Raw genomic sequence first — 19,280 nt, forward strand, 5'->3', positions numbered from 1 at the left:
ATGTTTTATGGTGGGGATGGTGTGTTCAGGGTGATGTGCAGTGTTAGGCCTCTTTCACACGAGCGAGTTTTCCGCGTGGGTGCAGTGCGTGACGTGAAAGCATAGCACCTGCACTGAATCCTGACCCATTCATTTCAGTGGGTCTGTGTACGTGCTGCGTTTTTCACGCAAAAAAAAAAAAAGAAACAAAAAGCGCTCATGTTCTATATTCTGCGTTTTTCATGCAGCCTTGGCCACATAGAAGTGAATGGGCTTCAGTGAAAAACGCATTGCATCCGGAAGCAAGTGCAGATGCAATGCATTTTTCACAGATGGTTGCTAGGAGATGTTGTTTGTAAACGTTTTTTTATCATGCGCATGAAAAACGATTTGCTTTCAATATGGCTTTCTTCTTGCCACTCTTCCATAAAGGCCAAATATGTGGTGTACATGACTAATAGTTGTCTTGTGGACAGATTCTCTGACCTCAGCTGTGGATCTCTGCAGCTTCTCCAGAGTGATGATGGGCCTCTTGTCTGCTTCTCTAATTAGTGCTATCCTTGTATAGGCGGTCAGTTTAGGTGGACGGCCATGTCTTGGTAGGTTTGCCGTTGTGCCATACTCCTTCCATTTTTGGATGATGGATTGAATAGTTCTCTGTGAGATGTTCAGTGCTTGGGATATTTTTTTTTTTATAACCGAACCCTTCTTTACACTTTTCTACAACTTTATCCCTGACCTTTCTGGCGTGTTCCTTGGTTTTCATGATGTTGTTTGATCACTAACAAACCTCTAAGGCCTTCACAGAACAGCTGTAGTTATTCTGAGAATAAATTACACACAAGTGGACTCTATTTACTAATTAGGTGACTTCTGAAGGCAATTGGTCACACTGGATTTTATTTAGGGGTATCAGAGTACAGGGGGCTGAATACAGATGCACATCACACTTTTCATATTTTTATTCATTAAAAATATTGAAAACCGTGTATCATTTTTTTTTTATTTCACACAAACATGTACTGTACTTGCTACTTTGTGTTGGTCTATCATGTAAAATCACAATAAAATATATTTAAATTTGTGCATGTAATGTTAAAAAATTTGGAAAAGTTCAAGGGGTATGAATACTTCTTCAAGGCACTGTAGATATGAGATAGATAGATAATAGATGCATTTGTGCGTCCGTTCAGTACAGCGGCCATTTTTTATATAATAACCATGTTACATTGTAGTTAGCACTAAAAGCCGTGAGCAGATTTTCTCTCATTTCCTCATCACCCGCACTTCCCCCTCATTTATTCGCTGAGTAAACACATATGTTTATCCCGCCAGAGCAGCTTAAGAACGGAGCCTGCAGCAGAGAGACGATACTTGTATCCCTCACTTATTAATAGATGTGAAAGTCATCTGGCTCAATAGATTTTATATTTATCCCTGTGTAGGCAGCACATCCCTGCACGGAACCTCTCATCGGGCACAGGTCCAGCACGTCGTTTCCACACATTCACATATTAATTATAAATAGCGATATGTATGTCGGCTTGAAAACCTCAAACACAGATTCACTGACGCAAACAATCTTCAAAAGTTTCTGTCTACCATGAGTTTAAGTAAATGTCCCTTTTTTAAACACGCTTCATTTTTAGGGCCAACGTTCTGTGCTGATTTGGTTGATAATGGAGGGACCAAGGTGCCGCCATTGAAACATCCCTCAGAAAACAAGCCCATAAAGAGCTATGTCAAAAAACAAAAAGGTTATGAGTCTTGGAAGGCAATAAAATAAAAACGGAACAAAATGTTTGGTCCTCAAGGCCCAAACAGGCTTGGTCAATAAGGGGATAGTCATCAGTAACTTCCCAAGCCCCCTCTAATGGTGCTGCAGGATGGAGTGAAGTGGATACTCATAGCTAATACAGTTTTACACAATGTGGACAGAATACATCTGCTTAAGAGTTTCCCATCAGCCTCTCCTAGCCTGCTTTTTGGTAGTTGGCCTGCTTGTATTTTAAGTTTCACAGAATGACCTTTGCTATCTTGTGGTCATTACAGATGGAGTCACAGAAGAAGACGGGATTGAACGTGCCTGTGACACGCTGCTGATGTGTATCGTAACAGTCCTAAACCAAGGTCTGAGGAACGGTGGAGGTGTAGGAGATGTTCTCCGGAAGCCTTCAAAGGATGTAGGTCTATTTGTGTGGTAGAGGTAGCTTTAGTCATCAATTCAATTCATGTGTAACCCAAGCTATGGAGCATGACCATTTACTAAGCGAAAGGACGCTTTAAATGGGTTCTCCAGGAATTAAGCCAATGAAAATACTTATTGTAAAAAAAAATATTACTGTAAAAATAAATATATTACCCAAAACTTTTAATTAGTTATAATGTCTTGTTTTTTTTGGGAAGCAATCATTGGGAGAAATAAAATGGCCACCATTCTAATAGTGCACATAAAACCTGTCCTGATCACACAGCAGGACAAGTTACTTCAGAACACTGAGGTAAAGAGCTGCCTCTTACTCCTCTCTGCTCCACTTATCATAGATTATGATCCTGAATACAGCTAAAATGATCTTCATCTCAATCTCTGTGGGAATGGAGTTCATGAGGAGACAGCTGAAGTAAAGAGAGGATGGACAGGACAGACTGTGGTAATATAGCCGACTGCATACAAGTGCTATTCATTAGCCACATCCCCATCTCCTCTCTGCTCTGATTGTCAGGGATTATGATCCTGAATACACTTTAATATGATGTTGAGCTGAATCTATGTAGGAATGGAGTTCATGAGGAGACATGAAGTATAGAGAGTATGGTGGGGATGTGGCTAATGAGCAGCACTTGTATGCAGTAATTTCCACATCCCCACCTTACCACAGTCTGTCCTGTCTGTCTTCTCTGTACTTCATGTCTCCTCATGCACTCCATTCCCACAGAGATTCAGCTAAAGGTATCATGAACTGTATGCAGGATCATAATCAAGCAGAGCAGAGAGGAGGATGAGGCAGCTCTTTAGCTTAGTGTTGTGAAGTAACTTGTCCTGCTGTGTGATTAGGACATGTTTTGTGTGTACTAATAGGGTGGCGTCCATTTTATTCTCATAATGATTGCTCCCTAAACAAAACAAGCAATTATAACTAATGAAAGGTATTTGGAAATATATTTATAATAAAGTAATATGTAAGTATTTTCTTAAAGGGAGAACCCCTTTAAGTTTGGATGGTCAATGTGAAAGAGTCATGCATGCTGAATACTATTCTGTGTCCACTGTTGACAAACATTTCAGTTAGCTATAGAGTTGACAAGTCACCCAAGACACTAATTGAAAAAGTGTACACATCATGGCGTGATATACAATCGTGGTTCTTGATCCTTGTCCCATACCCATATATCTCCTTTATCTGTTTTCCAGGAGCCCCTCTTTGCTGCCAGGGTTGTGTATGATCTTCTCTTCTACTTCATTGTCATTATTATTGTCCTTAATCTCATCTTTGGTGTCATTATTGATACATTTGCTGATCTGAGGAGTGAGAAGCAGAAGAAGGAGGAGATCCTGAAGACCACGTGCTTCATCTGTGGTGAGTAGAGGGTGTGAATACAGTCACATGTCCAGTTTTACATTACATTACTGTAGAATTCAGTACTAGTTTGGGGTCTGTAAGAATTGCTTTGGTTGGCTGACGCATGCCATAGCATCTCTGTATTTACACTCTCCCAGCACCCTGTAGTGCCTCCACTGTCTAGGACTACTGTCTGGGACACCGATGCCATCTAGGTATTGGTGTATGCCACTTGTTTGTATCCTTCTGCACACTATTGACACTGACACTGTTGTGTGTGAAGGTGAAGCTTGGACCTTCTAATTCCTTCCCCCGGTATAGTCCTGCATAGAGGAGTTATTATCCACAATGAATCATTACTTGCTATTATCTGCTTATATTTCCATATAAATACATTAGGTCCCTTAATATAGACTCTTATAAATGACATCTATGAATCATCTTAGGTTGGCTTCACTACGTTACTTGTGATTTCTCTTCCAATGATAACCCCTCCATTGCTCTGTCCCAATTCTCACATCCTTTCCATATCTCCTTCCCTTTCTCATCTCTCTTTCCCTCCTTCTTTCCCACCTTGTATCCACCTCTCCTCACTTCCATTCTCTTCCCTCTTTTCTCTTTCAATCCCTTTGCTATTTTCTTTCTCTCCAATTTCTATATCAACCCATATAATGGCTAATTGATGATGACAAAATTGCAAGCTTTTGAGGCTACTTGTGGCCCTCAGATCTCTTGTGTTCATTGCATTCATGGACTGGCCATCAATTAGAGGAAAATAAAACTTTCACACTTCGTATCTATAATCCTCATGTATAATTTCAGTTTTACTCCTCCACTCATATTGATCTGCTTTACATCACTTCTGTCATCTACCTTATTATTCCTATGTACTTTGGTGTATAGATCTGTGAATCTTCAGATACCATCTTAAGAGACGCCTGACGAAGAGGCCAAAGTAGCCTCGAAAGCTTGCAATTTTGTCATCACCTTTTCAGTTAGCCATTAAAAGGTATCAACCACTGAGGAATCTCAATCTTTTTTCATCTTATATTCACTGACTAAAGACGGTACAAATATACAGTGGCGTAGCTAGAAATGACTGGGCCCCATAGCAAATTTTTGAATGGCGGCCCCCCTCCCCCAGTAATTTTTTCACAACCCCTTCCATTCATGCCGCCCCCATTCCTGTGGCTAGTAAAGATCACTCTCTCAGACCAGGCCCGACAGCTGTTCCATCTATTTTCTACACTGTCTATACTGCCACTGAATATTATTTCATTGTGTAATACTGTTGAGGGGGCCCTGACAAAATGTTGTAGTCCTCCTCCTCCTGGATGGGCCCCTTCTGGGTCAGGGCCCCAAAGCAGCCGCTTCCCCTGCTTCCCCTATAGTGATGCCCCTGCAAATATATATATTTTTTTTTACTGTGTCAACCCTCCCATTTTCCCCCTCTCTGTCTACTCCTCTTTCCCTCGCCTTTTTTTCATTTTCTCCCTCTCTCTGTCTACTCCCCTTGATTTTTCTCCTCCTCTCAATCCTCCCCTTTCTCATTTTCTCACTTTTCTCTGTCTCTGCCTCCCTCTTTCTCTCAGAACCCTCCCCATTTTTCATACCTCTATCTCTCCTTCCTTCCTTGTCTACTCTCTCCATCTCTTTTTCTTTTTTTATCCACTCCCCTTCTCTTTAAACTCCCCTTTAACTCCCTTTCTTTATGATGCGTCCACCCCCTCTCTTTGCCTCCCATCTTCTTTCTCTGCTCAAACTTGTCTCTCTTTTACCCTTTAACCCCCCCCCCCCCCCCATCCTTCGTTCTTTGAATTAACTCTTCTCTCTTTCTCAACCCCCCTTTTCCTCTTTCTCTTTTTTTGCAGGTCTGGAGAGAGACAAGTTTGACAATAAGACGGTGTCATTTGAGGAGCACATCATGTCAGAACACTGCATGTGGCATTATTTGTACTTTATTGTCCTGGTCAAAGTCAAGGACCCAACGGAATATACAGGCCCGGAAAGCTTTGTGGCTAAAATGATTGCAGTAAGTAATGTGCAAAATGTAATTTTATAACACACTTTTTGCAGTTGTAACAGGTACTCTGAAAGCTGCTTCTGCTTCACTATACCTCCTCATGCTTTACACTGCAGCTCTGCCTGGTCTGATTAGCTGCTGTGTATAAGCACAAGCCCAGCTGGAATTCAGCGCATAGAGAGCAGATTTACATGACAAGGAGCTGATTCGCTTTATTGAAACCTCTGAGTTTTGTTGTCAGAGGGAAATGTCCGACCAACTGAATAAAAGTTCCATTTGTGAAATTCTGACAAAACGCGATGCAGGGAAATTACACATACAGAGTTATTCTTAGCAATTGTATTGACCCAATTTAGAAGGACTTCTGGAAATGCAGCCCCAGATTGAGTATTTTATAAGGCGATAATGTATTTTTCTTGCAGATTCTATAATTGCCGCGTGTAGGAGGGAGACATATGAGAAGCCAGATCTTCTTAGTTTAATTATATTTTACGTCTGATACGACCCTGTGCCGTATTATGAGTAATTTGTTTCTGTCGCAGTTATGTTAAACAGCACTTTAAACCCTCATCCAAAAATGTTGATGTCACCAACGGAACCCATTTCCCAGAAATTAAAATGTTGATTTTGCAGTCGGTAATTTTCCTCCATCTGCAATTAGTACATTTTGCTTTAATAACTTTACTATTTATTCTGTTATGCTGCTAATTTATAATGTAATTGCTGTTTTGGTTGGATGTAACTCGTTTTTGGAGATCACCCAAGTACATAAACTGTCGATGACACAGCCCTCTCCTCTCCTATTTTTATAAAATTCAGAACTCGGAAGTATATAATTGTTACGAAGTGGATATGGATCTGGAGTCTCACTTGAACAGCTTGTGCTACTCCTACGGCCGTTGTCTAAATCGCCCCCCTGGTTTTCACTCTTGAACCACTCTACAGGGATCTGGACTCCGCTGCAGGGGAACTACCAGGCTGCTACCTTTTGGAGTAATCTGTCTTCAAATTACTACTGACACACGGGAGTCGAAAGACACCGGTGAGGAGCACCAAGGGAGAAGGCAAAGCCAATATCAGGGACAGGCCAAGGTCAGGGCAATCAGGGTTCATGCAATCTAATAAACAGTCAGAGGTTAATATTCACAGCTCAGGGTCAGTACAACGATCAGGCAGAGGTGTCAAATCCGGAAACCAGACAGAACTAGGTACATGGGCAGATGACCGCGAAACAGCACGCTTTTCCAGAAAACTATAGAGCAAGAACCTGTTTACTCTGGCACCTTCCAACAGATGTCATGTGCCTTAAGTACTCCAAGGTGAGCAACCATTGGCTGGAGATGATTAGGGTGCGTATGAGCTGGCCCTTTAGGAGCCAGCAGGAGTGCTTGCTTGTCCTACGTGCTCAGCAGGAAACAGACCTCGGCTTGCATAGGAGCACACTGATTGGGCCCAGGAGCGATGGAGTGGGCCATTACCATAACAATAGCAATGGTATATTGAATTGTGAATCTACATTGTAGGTTCTATACAGAAAATACTAGGGGTTTGCTCAGTTAGCAGTTTAGTTAGCATACAGAACCAAATCTGGAGTTCGGGGAAAGTTTTGCTTAGAATATGAACAAGTTGAAGTTTTCTCTGCTTCACCGTGCACAGGGCCAGTTACAGAGCAGGATTCTGACCATTTTTAGACTGCTCTTGTAGTGTGATGGATGATGGAAGCAGGAAACATGTGCAAGTGCATGGATCTGAGTGACTGTGACAAGGGGCAAATTGTGATTGCTAGACAAATGGCCAGATGATCTCCATTATGGCAGGTCTTGTGGGGTATTCCTGATAAACAGTGGTGAGTAACCTACCAAAAGGTGGTCCAAGGATGCTCAATCACTGATTCATCAACAAACGGCTTTGTGGAATTGCTGTGAAAGTTAAAAGGGTTGTCTGGTTTCCAATATTGATGACCTATCCTCAACTCCCAGCACCTCTGCCGATCGACTGTCTGAGGAGACCACAGCGTGAATGGGATGGAGGAGCTGTAATTACACGGCTTCCAGTTGACTCCCTTCCATCACTGAAAGTGTCTACAAAGGGCACGTACGCTTCATAATTGGACCTTAGCACAGTGGAAGAAGATGGCCTGCTCTAATGATGGCCTGCTCACTTTCTTTTACATCATGTGGACACTTACCTGGGTAGAGGTAGTTGAAACAGTTTGATGGTCTGGGCCATGTTCTGCTGAGAAACCTTGGGTCCTGACATTTACAGTTTGTGGATGTTACTTTGAAACATACCACCTACCTGAAGATTGTCACAGACGAAGTACACCAGGGATGGCCAACCTGAGGCTCTCCAGCTGTTGCAAAACTACAACTCCCAGCATGCCCAGACTGCCTACAGGTATCAGCCTACAGCAAAGCATGGTGGGAGTTGTAGTTTTACAACAGCTGGAGAGCCACAGGTTGGCCAGCCCTGAAGTACACCATTTCATGGCAACGGTATATACCTCTCAGCAGCTTAATGTGCCCTGCCACGTTTTGTGGTACATGACAAATAGTTCAAAGTGGTGACTTGGCCTCCAGATTCCCCAGATGTCAATCCAACCAAGCATCTGAGGGATGAGCTGTTGTGGGAACCTACACAATACTGGACAGTTGATTTTAATATGATTCCTGATCCATGTTATAGCGCCATACAGTGGCCTTCATTGTGAAGTTTTCTCCTGCTTTAATACATACCACTTGCAGACATCATTGCACAGAGCTATGGAGAAGCGAGGTGGAAAATACAATCACTTGGAAACCAGAGTCTTGTCATATTTCACCTTTCAGCTGCCGCATTGATGGATGACACAGAATACAGGAGAATGGGAGTTGGACACGTCAGGCGGTTAGGTATTATATGACCATTTCACTAACTCTAACACGCCCTGTGGAAATCCCTCAGCTCAGAGGTCAGCACCTAATTGGTAATAAACGGCCATCGTAACATCTCCCATAATTGGCGAACGTGCACGGCAGCTGACAAACAAGCTTCTTTTATGGCCCTTTAGCTTGCGGTGAACCTCGAATCCTCATTCTTGTCTGCTGATAAACCTTAGCATACATTGTTATCTGGTGTGCTGCACGTGAACGGAGGACAATGACGAATACACCGCAGACCGAAACCTGCTGTTTATCTGTTAACCTGACTGTAACCTCCCCTAGATGGGACAAAGGACATGGAGCCACACAATGTAATGTCATTACAATTCCGGAGCATTGATTCTTATGGATTTATGTTGTGCCAGGCCTTTATTACTCCCGCTAGAAGTTCTGAATACATTAGTAGCAGTTTGTAATAAAGGTCCAGATGGTTGTTACCAGTTTGGGGTGTGCCCCTGCACAGTCTGACACTGGCTTCACTGAATGGATAGTGTCAAACTGTGCAAGGACACACCTCCAACTGGTAACACCCATCTGGACCTTCATTGCACACTGCTAGCAATTTATTCATAACTTCTAGTAGGAATAATAAAGAATTGTCAGAACGTAGTCATAAGAATAGATGCTCCAGAATTGTCATTAGAGTTGTGTCCCTGTCAGTATAGATTAATAATATCCTGAGATATAATAACTTGAAATTATAGGCCTGGCGCGTGAGATATGATAACATGCCCCGTTCTGAGTTTGTCAGACGCAGTGTTGTCATGGAGACCTTGAGTACTTTGGCTCACCAGTACATTGATGTTCTCACATAGATCCCCATTGCCAGGTAGGCTGTAGATATTGATGTGGTTGGTGATTTGACTCCATAACAACAGTGCTGCTGACAGAAATCACGGGGATGTGGTTATCCTGTACTGATCCTGAGTTACAGCAGAGTTGTACAAGGGCCTTTCACTGTCCAAGGAAAAGAGACCCCCCCAGCTTAGCCAATGATTAGTCCACAGTTGTGTTCACTATTCTTCAGGATTTAGAGCTGAACTCTCCCAGCATTCCCTGCTTCTTCAGTGTCTGCACAGTGCTTGCTCTGGTCTTCTGATGTACGCCTGTATTATAGGAGCTTAGCTAAGCTTATTAGAGGATGTGTCTGGCAACATGCTTGCTGATTGTTTCCAGGAGAATTCTGAATGCAACTCTGTCCGTTACAGGCTTAGTACAAGATGAGTACTGTAGGAATTATAATATATGCATAATGCATCCACAAAGGTACAGCGCTTGCCAGAGCCCTGCAACCCATTTTATTCTAACAGGATCTGTACTGGATAAATAATGTATTACATGTATGTATAGACTCCATCAGCAGAATAGTGAGCGCAGCTCTGGAACATAACTCGGGATGTAACTTTGAATTAGTATAGGATTAGTTATTGTAATGTATGTACACAGTGACTCCACCAGCAGAATAGTGAGTGCAGTTCTGGAGTATAATACAGGATGTAACTCAAGATCAGTATAGGATAAGTAATGTAATGTAACAGTGACCCCACCAGCAGAATAGTGAGTGCAGCTCTGGAGTATAATACAGGATGTAACTCAAGATCAGTATAGGATAAGTAATGTAATGTATGTACACATTGACTCCACCAGCAGAATAGTGAGTGCAGTTCTGCAGTATAATACAGGATGTAACTCATGATCAGTATAGGATAAGTAATGTAATGTATGTACACAGTGATTCCACCAGCTGAATAGTGAGTGCAGCTCTGCAGTATAATACAGGATGTAACTCATGATCAGTACAGGATAAGTAATGTAATGTATGTACACAGTGACTCCACCAGCAGAATAGTGAGTGCAGTTCTGCAGTATAATACAGGATGTAACTCATGATCAGTATAGGATAAGTAATGTAATGTATGTACACAGTGATTCCACCAGCTGAATAGTGAGTGCAGCTCTGCAGTATAATACAGGATGTAACTCAGGATCAGTACAGGATAAGTAATGTAATGTATGTACACAGTGACTCCACCAGCAGAATAGTGAATGCAGTTCTGCAGTATAATACAGGATGTAACTCAAGATCAGAATAGTATAAGTAATGTATATACACAGTGACTCCACCAGCTGAATAGTGAGTGCAGCTCTGGAGTATAATACAGGATGTAACTCAGAATCCGTACAAGATAAGGGCTCATACACACCGCTGTAGCCTGTTTTGCGGTCCGCTGTGTGCATTCTGCATTTTGCAGAACAGAACGTCCTGCCCTCAATAGACCAGTCCTATGCATGTCTGTAAAACGGACAAGAATAGGACATGTTCTATTGCGGAGCAGCAGAACAGACATGTGGCCCTGTTGAACTGAATAGGTCCACATCCAACCTGCAGAAAATCCAGATTGAATGCAAACAAAAAACCTGGTCTTGTGCATGAGGCCTAAGTAATATATGTAGACAGTGCCTACACCACCAGAATGGAAAAGTCAGTTCTGGAGTATAATCCAGGCTGTACATCAAGATCATGAAGAATACAGTAGGCTGGTATCAGGCCGGTGCCCCCTGTACCAGTCTTTTGTTGTTTTGCCATAAAGATTGTCTGCAGATGGATGTCTACATAAGTCAAAGTGAAATCTCCATACAAGTAACAGGTTGGCAACTTTTGCAGTCATCTCCAGAATGTTCTCACATTTGGTTTGTTCAATTGAAGATGCTGAATTCAGCTATTTATATCAGTAGCATCTGCTGCGGTGCTATAAACGACGGCTTATTGTGCCAAGCGTTCGTCACAGCATATTGTCGCCGAGGCCACAACTTGTAATGCGACGTGCTTGATACCAGGCAGGGCTACAAGGCCAACATGTCTGATCATACAGAGGGGCTTATTAGTATACAGGGTCTATATTGCTGTCTGCCTGTCTCTTTTTATATGTAAGGTTTTGCTGCTTGAATAAGCAGTGGAGCTCCTAAGAGGTAAATGGCATATTCCCATGCAATAGAAGCAGCTAAAATGAACACAGTCTGAGTGACATTACTTAGTTTCTTTCCAAATACACCCCTTCCCTTCATTTTCAATTCCTACCAGTCCCATGGTTAAAGGGGACCTGTCATCAACTTTATGCTGACCTCACTGAGGACAGGATAAATTAGTGACAGAAATGCTGATCTCAGTGGTGTGTCACACATCAGCTAAAAGTAAGTGGTTGCCGAGAACCATTGCAGCCCGGGCCTTGAAAAGAGTCAAATCTACCTGAGAAGAGTCATGGTCATTATAATCTCCTGCTCTCACCCACCTGCTGATGATTAGCAGTTCTCTCCTATAGAGAAAGGGAGAAAACTAGGTAGAGGACTGTCAGTCATCAGCAGATGGGTGAGGAGAGCAGGAATTCATGGATAACCAGGACTCTTCTCAGGTGGCCGGGACTCTTTTCCAGGCCCAGTCTGCAATGGTTATGATGCTGGTTCTCGGCAACCACTTACTTTTAGCTGATGAGTGACACACCGCTGAAATCCGCATTTCTGTCACTACTTTATGCGGTCCTCAGTACGATCTGCATAAAGTTGATGACAGGTTCCCTTTAAACTTATTGAGACTTGTTTAACTGTACTATGTAACTATGCTGAAAGTTTGCATCTGAAATAGTTTCTACTTAAAGGCGTTTTCCAAGATTTTCCAAGTGATTGCCTATCTTCAGGATGGACCATTACTGTCTGATCATCTTAGGTCTGACACCCCTCACCTCCACTGATCAGCAATTCTGCTGGGACAACACAGCTCCATCCATTGTGCAATGGACAGAGCTGGCTACCGCAATGTGTATTCCTGGCACCAACTTCAGGTGCTGGAGCTACTGCTCTTCTAATCAGCAGGGGAGTGAGGTGTGAGACTGTCACCAATTAGTTGTTGATGTAATGCCATGCTATACACTGTTTTTCACCAGCAGATGGGCTACGGTTGGCAACAGGAATGGTACTTACCATCCCAACGCTCCTAACCACCCTCCAGCCCCCCCCCCCCCCCATCCCTCCTCGGTCTGACTTTCTGCCATGGTCAGGGTAGAGCTAGTTAGGAAGGGAAATAGAAGAGTGAGGGAGCCTGCGATCCAGCTTCTCCTTCTATGAGGACCCCAAAAGCAACTCGGACCATTACCCCAGAGAGCCTCCAGAGCCCCAGGCTTCAGAAGATCTGTAAACTACAGCATATTTTTGTCAGCAGAGTAATCAAGCTCTACAGACTCCACTACAAGGTGAGGGGAAACACATTCAGACACCACCACTGCAGTTCAGGACAGGCATAGCTGGAATACTGCATCATACAGTGGACAGCCGTAGGGAAGGGAATCAGGAGAGAGACATTGTCAGCTAGCAAACTTCTAATTGTCATCTTCTGCCATATTGCCAGCCACTGTACCCAATTATCTGGGAGGAGAAATTGCACTTTGTACGAACTGCTGATGAATGTGCTGCTATTTGTTTTTGCACTCGGTACAGAAAGACGTTCAGATCCTTGGGCGCTATCTGAATTTGCTTTTACATAGACGGCTCATTGATTTCAAGCAATTTCTAGCAATTCAAGTAAGAGTCTTAGCACATGCACCTTCATCCATAAGATCTTCCAGTGACCTTTTAGGATATATTTAAAGGTGTACATACCCTATAACCTGTCCTTCTTTGTTTTTCACGAGTGTGGTTATTTGGATGCCCTAGTGATGGAAGTTATGAGTACATGTCCTCGTTGTGGAATATGCACTGTGATACATTTTCTCTTTGCTCTTTTCCAGGAAAAAAACTTGGACTGGTTCCCTCGGATGCGCGCCATGTCTCTTGTCAGTAGTGAGGGTGAAAATGAGCAGAATGAAATCAGGAATTTGCAAGAAAAACTGGAATCTACGATGAGCCTGGTGAAGCAGCTGTCTGGACAGCTAGCCGAACTCAAAGAGCAGGTGGGTGATGAGGAGGGAGGCGCCTGGGCCCCTTTCATAGATTTAAAGGATAAGGCCGCTTTCACACGGTCAGTGTTTGATCAGTGATTTCCATCAGTGGTTGTGAGCCAAAACAAGTAGTGGAGGCTGCACATAAGATACAATGGAAAGATTTGCACTTGTTCTGTTTTTTTGACCCGCACTTAGTTTTGCCCTCATAATCACTGATGGAAATAACTGACTGTGTGAAAGCGGCCTGACTCCGCTGCTAGACTATGAGGAGGTGCTAATTGTTATCATTTAGTAAAAGAACATGCAAGTCACAACTGATACACCGTTATAGCTACACCGTTTTCTCTTTGAATCCTTTGGTGATTGCCCACCCCTTGCACTACTTATAACTGTGCATTGGGTGATGGGAGAAATGTAGCCATTCTGATGATTCCCCCAACAGATGTGGTTCATAGTGGGGGTCCTGGTGAGTGCCTATATATAAGGAAAGAGGTGGTCTTAGTCAGGTACCCACTTTAACTGCCTCTATGTCAGTGATGGCTAACCTCCGGCACTCCAGCGGTGGTAAAACTATAACTCCCAAGATGCACACTTACTTGGTTGTTCTCAGAACTCCATAGAAATTAATGGAGCATGCTGGGAGTGGTAGTTTCACCACATCTGGAGTGCCGGAGGTTAGCCATCACTGCTCTAAGTGGTCACATGGGATGAGATTACAGTGAAAGAAGGAACAACCACAGTTAAAATGTGGTCTGAAAAGTTGTCAGCTACCTTCCCCCCAAATAAAAGGGAGGAGAAGAGGTCTTCTAGCAAAGCCCAGCACAAATAATAGGTTCTGTTCACACCAGCATCAGTTATTATCAAACACGAACTAATAAATCCTGACATACCACAATGTGTCACTATTGTTGACCTTGCACACTGTGAACACAGCCTTAGGGTCCATTCACACGTCCGCAATTTCGTTCCGCATTTTTGAGAACGGAATTGCGGACCCATTCATTTCCATGGATCCGGAATTGCGGACCCGCACTTCCGGGTCCGCAATTCCGTTCCCGAAAAAAATAGAACATGTCCTATTCTTCTCCGCAATTGCGGACAAGAATAGGCATTTTCGGCTCAGGTGCTTTTAATTAACAGAAGTCTACAAAGGGTTTATACATTCCTACCACCTCTCAGTTGGTGTACCTGAGAGGCTGTGAACAGGTGAGCTCTTTGCACCTGTTCACATTATGCAGTGCTGGGCGGTGGCCGTCGCTGCTTTAGTGCTGTGCTGGTGGAGTGATGGGGCCCAGGGCCTAGGTGGCTTTGCCGCACAGTGAGGGCGCTGTGTGGCTGCTGGGTCCCATTGCCTGCTGGAGCGGTGTGGGGGCACGATAGTCGCCGCACAGTGCCGCGCCAAAGTTAGAGTAGGGCCCCACTTGAAGAGGCAACCTTGTCGTGGTAAGTGGGCCTATGCTCTTTGATCAAACTGTATAATGCCTCCTAACAGTGCATAGCAATATATTGATAATAGTGTTGTATAGCCATGTTTTATCATGCTGAAATTTAAAACAGTTGTTATATCAAAAGCATAGTAATGAGGATGTGCGATTTAGATTCTCTATCACATATTGAATTTTCTATTAAGTGTCGGCGATCCGTGGATCCGCAAAACACACACGGACGTGTGAATGGACCCTTAGGGTAATCTACGACTATTAGCTCAGGTTGTCTAGGAACCACCTGCCTTAGTTCCTGGTGATCACTATTTCAGTATATGTACGAACATGAAGGCATACTTCCTCCCTATGCTGCACAGACTTATTTTAGATCCTTCCTTGCAAACAATTAGAAGAGTCTTTAAGAAGCCCTCTAGTTTCAGCATACAAAACAGAGAAGGCAAGGAGTGAAATGTGACAGAACAATACAGATCTATGTGACCTCGGTGCATTGTGGGGCAGCAATACAGGGTTAAAGGGGTTCTCTCACTTCATCAAATGACATTAATCATGTAGAGAAAGTTACTACAAGGCACTTACTAATGTATTGTGATTGTCCATATTGTCTCCTTTGCTGGCTTGATTCATTTTTCCATCACATTATACACTGCTCCTTTCCATGGTTACGACCACCCTGGGATCCAGCAGCGGTGGTCGTATTCGCACACCACCAGAGAGGCCTGTACTTTTTTCCTATAGTGTGTAATCGTGGCCACCACTGATGGATTTACAGGGTGGTCGTAACCATGGAAACAAGCAGTGTATAATGTGATGGAAAAATGAATCCAGCCAGCAAGGGAGGCGATATGGACAATTTCAATACATTAGTAAGTGGCTTGTATTACGTAACTTTCTCTACATAATAAATGTAATTTTCTGAAGTAAGGCAATCTCTGATAGCTTTAACCAGAACATGTTGACTAAATCTGCCCATCCACTCAACTTACTGACTACGGTTATAGGATGCACAGAGGCTGCTCACATACATCTGATCTTATTCAGTGGCCTGACCTTGTGAGGAGAAGAAGCTCTTAAGCTATCCGTCTCCCAGTACCCACACTGATAATCAAGTGCCTCTTGCTCGGCTCTCTGGAGAAAACTAATTAGTTGTACGCAATGTGCTCAGTCCTTGTAACCCCCATCCTCCTGCGGTTACCTGTGGGTTATATCTTCTGCGGTGTCACAAAAGAGGGGCTAATGGCAAAAGCACTGGACAAGTATATTATGAAGAGGGGGTAAACATGGGGTCTAGGACACTGATCTTGAGATGAGAGAGCCTATCTCCATTCTGTCCCACCACCTCATGTAGAAGTTATAGGGGATGTCTCATGAAGACAGACCTGATAGGGGGGGCTGTAATGCTTTGGACCCACTTACCTATTAGCCATAGCCGCTAAGTAAGAACAGATCTGTCAGAATGGACAGCATGTAATGCTACATTTCTCCTGCAGCAGCTCCTTTGTGGATCAAATATTCTGGATTATGGGACGATCATAGAAATGTGCCCTCTTCTGGATTATCAAGTGTCAGATTAAGGGTCCATTCACACGTCCCATAATCCGCAAAACACGGACACCAGCAATGTGTATTCCTCATTTTGCGGACTGCACATTGCCGACACTTTCATAGAAAATGCCTTTTCTTGTCCGCAGTTGCGGATCCACAAATGCGGATGCAGACCCATTTTGCGGACGTGTGAATGGACCCTAAAGGAATTTTACTGTCATAGCTCTGAATTCATATATTTCACGTATTTACGTTTTTACATATCTGAATTTTTCTCATCCAGATGACAGAACAAAGGAAAAACAAGCAGCGTTTGGGATTTCTGGGCTCAAACACCACTCATGTCAACCATCATCTCTCTCCACATTGACGCTATGGATAAAATGTCAGCATCTCCGTTTCCCTATGCTGTTGCTTTTTCGGGGCATGTATGAGAAGAAGGATGATGGGGCAGATACGGAGTGGACTGATCAGAGCCACATAGTGATCTACAGAGCAGTGGACCTGATAGGAGACCATGACTGCGGATATACAAGGGATCGCTGTGCTGTGTCATACTTGCACTTGTTGGATATTAAGTTGTCAGAGACTTGCTGACAGCAATCATAAAACTGGATATGTACTAAGCCATGACTGCACAACCCAAGGTGTAGCGGTGCCTTTAACACATGAACAAGGGATGTTCTCATAGAGACTTATTGGTGGAATTTGTACAATTCTTGCTTTTTTATTTCTTCGCTAACTCAAGGTGACTAAAATCTGAGCTCATCCAGTTCACGTGGACATCTCATTACAATACAGGGAGTCATTTTAATGCTGGCTTAAAGGTTCACCAGTTTTATGTAATTGAAGCTTAAAGGGGTTTTCCAAGAGTTACAAATAGGATAGGTCATCAGGTCAGCTGTACAGTGAGGCTGCAGCACTCCGTAATCGCTTAGGCGTCTTCCTACGCCATGTGACATCATCACCTTTGTCAGTCACATGGCCTAGGCGCAGCTCAGTCCCATTCAACAGAATTGGGCTGAGCTGCAATACCAAGCACAGCCACTATACAACGTACGGCGCTGTAATTGCCAGCTGCGAGGAGGCGCTCACGAGAGCACTGCGGCCTCCTCGAGCAGCTGATTGGCGGGGGTGCTGGGAGTCAGACCCCCGCTGACCTCATATTGATGACCTATCCAGAGGATAATGAATGGTAATGAAAATGTTGGCAACTTTGTGTTTCAGTGCCTCACACAGTGAATGTGAAGATTCTTGCTTGAATCCAGCAGCCTGACCTATCAAATCTCAACAGGGCCTCTACAGTGGGCTTGCTCATATCATCACATACCTGCCATAATCATGATTACCCACTGCTTGTTCACCCACAGCAGTGGCATGTGTTGCTTCCACGGTTAACGCACCTTAGGCTTCCGTTTGTTGTAATGTATAAGTATGAACAATCCCCTGTGAGGTGAATAGCTTGGGCTTCAGACTGATACATTGTAACAAACTATTAGGATTGCTTACACTGGATACAATTGCAACAAACCATTAGCTGTTAGAAATATCAGGTCTTGATATAAATAAGATAGTTTCCATTCACTGGCTGCAAGCAGCGATCTTGAACTTGATGAAGAATTGATTATAAATGATATCTATTGGAAATTTGCAGAATGTTTACTGTACAGGGATTAATCTTCACTGTCATAAAACTGAACGAACCCTTTTAAATCATCACATATTGTGGATTTTATCATGTTTTATGAATTTTAAAGAATTCTGTACATCGGTCAGTCGGGGGTGAAGACTACCACAATAAAAAAAATGTAATAGACAAGGGTGGTGATCAGCGAACTGCTGTGGAGCTTTAGAACGCACTTTTACTTCTAGAGTACAGTTTGACATGTTGATCAGGTAGGACTGGTGATGATATTATCTTCGGTCTGTATTAAGGGCGGTGAATGACACGTATGGATGGAAATGTCAGTGGAGGTTCTCAGTGTTGGGATGGTGATCATGGTCTGGGTGTAATACAGTTGCATTGTAGAATTCCTGCTGCAGCCACAAATTCTGGACTGCCTGAGGTGCTACTGAACTGATCTGAGATCACCATAGAACCCAATGAGGAGGTAGAAGAACTACAAAATGGAAGCCAGCCATGAAACCAGAATTTGCAAGACTGTTCTGGCGGGGACAGGGTAAATCTCCTTTATTTTGGAGTGTAGAGTAGAAAAGTATGTATATACATCCATGTAAAAAATCCAAACCAGTGCATGATGATTTCTTTCTGACAAAGCGAGACCCAGCTCTGTATCTCACCTGGATCCAGAGATCTCCACATTCACTGCTCCGATGAATTGTTCTTATTTCAACTTGGCAGCTCAGGGGGCTGTGTCCTTTCACGGGGGGCCATCTCCTTTCTTCTACAGCTCTCTACCTATCACAGCTCCTACGGCATGTCATTTCTCATGAGCAGGTCCTTTTTCAGGGGATATGTCCTTTGTGCTGTAGCCATCTTTCTGTAACCGTCACAGCTTCTAACAGATATGGCTGGTGTCAGTTGAAGGTTGGAACTGAACACATGTATCCATGGCAGTGAGGTGGACAGAAAGATAAGGATAAGAACAAACAGCAGGTGGCGTTATATAAATACATTTTATTTAATAGTTCCCTGGCATGCAACTTCAAAATTATTCATATCCAGGTGCTAGTTTGAAAAATGTGGACTATTTTTTGTGGGCCAACCCATTTAACAGCTGAAAGAATTCCAACTGGGTTCTGACTGATGGGCAGATGTCTACTGTATATATGCAGAAACTGCAGGCAACTGCTACAGAAGTAATAGTCGATGTCATGTGATGCTATGACATGTGACTGGTCTGACTGCCAAAATATCC

General features: G+C 43.3%; 1 protein-coding gene across 1 annotated transcript in view; it reads left to right on the forward strand.

The window, feature by feature from the left end:
- Positions 1 to 18,220, forward strand: part of ITPR2 (inositol 1,4,5-trisphosphate receptor type 2) — a 372,015-nt gene extending 353,795 nt beyond the window's left edge. Inside the window, 5 exon segments of the mRNA XM_044281452.1 lie at positions 2,032 to 2,162; positions 3,392 to 3,557; positions 5,411 to 5,571; positions 13,262 to 13,423; positions 16,685 to 18,220. Coding sequence (XP_044137387.1) covers positions 2,032 to 2,162; positions 3,392 to 3,557; positions 5,411 to 5,571; positions 13,262 to 13,423; positions 16,685 to 16,771 — 707 coding nt within the window. The 3' untranslated portion in view covers positions 16,772 to 18,220.
- The last annotated feature ends 1,060 nt before the right edge of the window (positions 18,221 to 19,280 follow it).

The sequence above is a fragment of the Bufo gargarizans genome, chromosome 2 (assembly GCF_014858855.1).
Source record: "Bufo gargarizans isolate SCDJY-AF-19 chromosome 2, ASM1485885v1, whole genome shotgun sequence".
NCBI classification, from domain to species: Eukaryota; Metazoa; Chordata; class Amphibia; order Anura; family Bufonidae; genus Bufo; species Bufo gargarizans.